This window comes from Rhinolophus sinicus, linkage group LG04, assembly GCF_036562045.2.
Source record: "Rhinolophus sinicus isolate RSC01 linkage group LG04, ASM3656204v1, whole genome shotgun sequence".
Classification (NCBI taxonomy): domain Eukaryota; kingdom Metazoa; phylum Chordata; class Mammalia; order Chiroptera; family Rhinolophidae; genus Rhinolophus; species Rhinolophus sinicus.
The window spans coordinates 121,900,929-121,906,249 of NC_133754.1; the positions used below are offsets into that span (position 1 = coordinate 121,900,929).

The 5,321-nt window shown below is 36.6% G+C and overlaps 1 protein-coding gene across 2 annotated transcripts; it reads left to right on the forward strand.

Moving 5' to 3' along the window:
• Nucleotides 1-664: 664 nt before the first annotated feature.
• On the forward strand, nt 665-3,157 carry IZUMO3 (IZUMO family member 3). Of its 2 annotated transcripts, XM_074331575.1 has the most exons (7): nt 665-896; nt 1,034-1,108; nt 1,240-1,329; nt 1,546-1,563; nt 2,013-2,093; nt 2,524-2,614; nt 2,933-3,157. In XM_074331575.1, exons 1-7 carry the CDS (start codon nt 665-667, stop codon nt 3,069-3,071), a joined length of 726 nt encoding a protein of 241 aa, XP_074187676.1. In that variant the 3' UTR covers nt 3,072-3,157. The 2 variants fall into 2 exon arrangements, with proteins under 2 accessions (XP_074187676.1, XP_019607963.2); XM_019752404.2 differs by lacking the exon at nt 1,546-1,563.
• The last annotated feature ends 2,164 nt before the right edge of the window (nt 3,158-5,321 follow it).

Genomic DNA, 5,321 nt, shown 5'->3' on the forward strand with positions numbered 1-5,321 from the left:
TTAAAAAGGTTACACAGCATGGCTAGAGAAATCACCTTACAAAGGTAGCCTAGCCTAAAATTTTTGAGAAAGTGTCAATTATATTAAAACTATTATTATCAATTGTATAAATTATATATAGACACCCATTGCTAATTTTCAATAATACTGCTACCATCAGGGACTGGGACCCAAAGAAACTCAATATTCTGGGCTTTTCTTATCTCCTCTATAGAAACAGAGTTTTGGTTAAGCAGACTCTAAGGTTCTATGTATCTCTTCCTTGAGATATGACCCCAATGGTAAGAATGGGTGTGGGACTTTACTAAAGACACAAGTAAGGCAGAGACCTAAAGAAACACTTTTTCTAACATATCTCCCTACATGGAATTCTGCTTGTGTGAGCTCAAGACTTTCTCTCTGTTTGTGTTCTACACTCAGAACTCAAGTATCTACTCCCCAGTTGGCAGTTCCTTCTCTCTGGAATGAAGGGGAAAAGTGAGAAAATAAGTGAAGATACTTAAAGAAATGAAAATGCCTAGAAGTGGGATGGAAATGGAGGGGAAGGTGGAGTCAGACTATCCAGGACCAGGCCCTTATGCCTGGATTTCTGAAGAAAAGGGAACTGGGGGAACTAGTTGCCAGGACAACGTGCTGTTGGAGCTGGGGCTGCTGTGGCAAGGAAATGGGAGATTTATGGTTGTTCCTGCTCCTGCCGCTATCCCTGGCAGCCTTTCGTGGGGTCAAAGGCTGCTTGGAATGTGACCCTAAATTCATAGAGCATATTAAGTCCTTGCTAGCAAATCTGGTACCCTCAGATGTCCCCGGCCGAACACATCTTCTGGAACGGCAGATTAAGGAGATGACCAATTTAAGCTTCAAGGTCTCCCACAGGACGAAGATGCTTCGGGTGTTGGGTGAGGGAAGCTTGAATCCCTGAGAGTTTTGAGGGTAAAAGGGAGAAGGGAGGTGGCAAAGAGAGCACCTGAGTTTACACAATTTCCTTCGCAGATGTAATTATTCCCCCACATGTAACTTTACCTCTCTCCTCTAGCTGTGCAAAAGGTTGTCAGTTTGAGAACATGGCTGCAGAATGAACTTTATAAACTGGGCAATGAAACATGGAAAGGTGAGGTACTGTTAAAAGATTGTGTTGCCCAAGCAAATATGAGGAAAGTTCTTTGGACAAAACAATTTGAATTAAATTTTGAAAGGAAGGGCCACCCTTATTTTATGATGTCCCTTCCACCCCCATCTTAGGTGCCTTAATCCTTCAAGGCAAGCTTCTCGATGTCCGCCAAAACTTGGAATCCAGACTGAAAGAAACATTAAAGAACTTCTCTGAAATTGGTAATAAAAGATGGCTATCTAACAACACTGAAATTATGTGAAAGAAATAAGAAATGAGGGGTGAGAGGAGGAATGTGGTTTCATATTAGAGTGATTTAGGATGGGTAGAGGGGTGGCTGGAACTTAATGAGTAACTAAATAAAGATGACTTGGGTTTAAATATGACTAACTCTAAGTTGATCCTGAGCTCATTAGAACTTTCTGATTCCCTTTTAGCGTGTTCTGAAGATTGTGGTGAGTACAGTACACATGACGCCTTGAGGTTTCAGGTCGTATTTTCCCATATCCTTTGTTCTATATTTCCCTATCTCTTCACCTGTCACACTGAGGACATAGAGTTGTGGTTCCAAGGAGGAATGTCAATGATATCAGACAACAAAATCTAGCTTATGAGATCTCAGACACTTCACAGATTTTGGAGATGCTCAGAGGCCTCCTAAAGTATAGCTTGCAACCCAAAACACCAGTGTAAGCTAAGGCATCATTTTGTCCCACTTCCCCTGAGAGCTGACTTAAATTACAGCAAGTTTTGCCCATCAGAAAACTTGATTGCTACCGGAAGAAGGAATTCACAACAAGGTAACATTAACAGTCTTGGAAATGCCTGAGACCTAATCCATACTTCATGTCTGAGCTAAGAAAATTCCATGCTATGGCCCCCTCCAACTGTCTTTCTTTATCAGTCGTGACTGAAGGTCCTACCTTGGATTGTTGGACCTGTCTTCGCATCACCACTCAGTGCTTCAAAGGAGAGTATTGTGGAGGTAACGAAGATTGTGGTGTGCTACTTTGAGGGGTCAGGGGTCAAGGTATGAGCTGTTCATTGATGTATTCAACAAATATTTGTTGAGCATCTTCTATGCAGGTCATGTTAATGTTATAAATAAAAGCAAAAATGTTGTGCGAAATTTGTACCAGTATGAATTACTGGGCACTGAACCATCTGAAGGGCTGAGAAATAGAAAAGCTGGATTAAAGGTAGAGAAATTGGGCTAGGAGCAGTAAGGGCAAATGTTTTGTAGAGCCTAGGGTTCTAAGAATAATAAAGATCACACTAATTAGAAAACAGTAAAAGAAGTGGTGAACAGAGCAAATAGTTTGACATTAAAAAGAATCTTCTATTATGGAAAAAGTTCTCAATTTACTATTTTTCTTCTCCAAAACTTATTTTCTTTGTTTCCTTTCTCTTTCCAGAGGAGGATTCAAGGAAGACTGAAAATCGAGAAATTGCACTATTTCTGATATTGCTCACAGAAGCTGTGATTTTGGGAAGTGCTCTGTTACTGTGAGTTTTCCTTCCTCCAAACAAACACTGGGTCAAGCACTCCTTTGGCAAAGAGACTGCCCAGGTTTCTCCTTCCTTCCAATGGAAATAAAGGGAAAGAAGTCATTTCAAACTTTGGGATATTATAGTGACAGGAATGCAGTGAATGGAAGTTTGATGGTATGAAATTTGAAACAAGGAAAATGGAGGAGGTATAATTGAATTATGAGGAAACTTTTGAAGAGTTATCCAGAAAAGGAATAAAAAACAATCGGATGATTGTTATAAAGAGTGGGGCTACTAATGTTGAATTGGAGTTATCTTGTTTATCTACTCTAGATTCTATATTTGTGTTACTCATCGGAAGAAAATGAAGGCAACACGAAGGTCATTAAAGAAATACTTGGAGCAGAAACTTGATGAATTAATGGAGATGACAGATGAAAAGAAGGAGAAAGATTTTGGAATCAGAAAATAAATACATAGACAGAGACAGGAGGTCTTCCATGATTCTCTTAAGTGTTGACTCAGAGTAGAAAACTGGGGAGTAAGCTCCTTTGTGGTCATAAAGTCATAATATTTTAAAACTGAAATAGAACTTACAGTTTCTATAGTAAAGATCCTTACTGATATCCAGAAGCCATGGAAGCAATGAGAGGGCAAATTATTTTCCTGGAGTTGTATAGAAAGTAATGCTGGTATGCTGAAATGCGCATAAAAAATGATACGCTGTATGAATTAATAAAGAACGCATGGTTGGTAACTCTCATTAATGGTTGTAATTGGAATAACTTTTTAATTTCTAAGGCTGCTTTTTATTTCTATCTTTTCATTATTTCTATCTTTTCATTGTGAACAATTTTCTTTCATAATACATAATATTTAATCTTCACCATATCATACACACATATCACAATGTCCAAAATATTAGTTCTGAGTAGTTGAGGTTTTACTAACCATTTTTTCCCTAACTCTATGCTCCATGACTGAATTGAATATTAATGTATGATTCTTTTGCTTCTATTGAACATTTTTTATGTATATAGTACCCTAATTAGTACTTTACATCTCTTACCTAATTGAATTCTCACAATAACCTTCTAATATTGTTATTATCTTCATGTTGGATATGAGGGAACAGGAAAATATCTACTAACTCAAGGTTACGTACAGTAGTTACTAATCTTTGCTATGCCAAACTCCTCTGGCTGACCTGTGCTTATCCAAACCATCTGATTGGTACTTACAGCTATACACATGTATATGATAGATAGATTAAAGGAGAGGTAATATTGTGGATTTCTTGTCACAGCATATTCTTAGTTACAGAGAGTAGTAGCAAAGACTAGAATAAAACTGAAGACTAACTAAGTCTAAAATACATGAGCTTTCCACTCTATTTTGTTTCCTTTTATTCTGGATGCTTATTTCAAAATATAACCACTGTTTAGTAGCAGGGGAATAGTTTTAAGAGTCCTGCTTCAGTGGTGGGTAGAAATCTGTGCAAATTTTTCACCCGCTGTAGATCCTTGAGTACTTGCCTGTTGGTGCTGCTATATTAATGACATATTTAATGAATAGGAATGTACTTGGGGCAGACCTGAACACTGGTATTGTTCAGTTGCTAAATTTGAACTTCATGTTAAAAATTCCCCATAAAAGTATTGTTGGCACCTACTATTTCCCAATGATTTAAAGCTCATCCCACCAAAAAATCTTGAGACATATTAACTTCATTCACGGTACTAATTAAATTATTATCTTATATAAATGTGATAACATAGTTGCTAGGTTTTGTGTGTTTTCGTGTTTCTTTGTTTGCTTTAGTGCAGCCTTTTAAATTTCTAGTCCTATCTACCCCATTCTCATCACTCCACTCTAGAAAACCTAGGTGAATAAGTTAGGATACATCTTTCATTATTTTACCCAAACTAAATAGTTATAAGTGAGCATATACCACACATACGTACACGTATATTTATACATGCAATTTTTTTGCAATTAAAAATTATGCAGAATTTAATGTGTGTTAATTTTCACACTTAAATATTTTGTGGAAATTATTTTAATCCAACTGGTATTAGTCTATTCACTCTTTTTGATCGTTGTATACAACACCATGCTGTGGCGGTATCATACTTATTCCAGTATTCCTCTATTTTGTGTGCTCTCTTCATTTCATTTGTTTTTCTTGTCACTATGAATAATGCTGCAACAAACACCTGTATAGATATATCCCTACTTGGTGATACCTTCTTTTATAACAGATAGTGTTACAAAATTGGGATTTCTGAAGTGTAAGTTACATGTACTTTAACATGTAGTAAATATGATAGAAAGATGTAATAATTTACAAGTATACCAATACTAACCAATAGTCCATGATTGCCACATCCCCACAAGCAACAGATTGTACATATCTTTTAAGTTTTGTCAATCTGATAAATACGATAATTAATCTACTTTTATTTTATCTGTTCATGCATCAACATCCTTTCCAATAGTTCAGTGCCATTTGAAAGGCCCTAGAATGAATTACTTATTTGTATACTCTATTAATTTTAATTTGAGTAGTCCTTGTCTTGTCAATTTATAAGAGGTCCTAAACTCTATCATATCACTTGCACATATAAGTATTATTTTTCCCAAACCATCCTGTCTTTGAATACTTAGGGTGTTATGTTAGCTATCTACCTACCCATTTATTTCTACTTCAAGTCTTTAATAC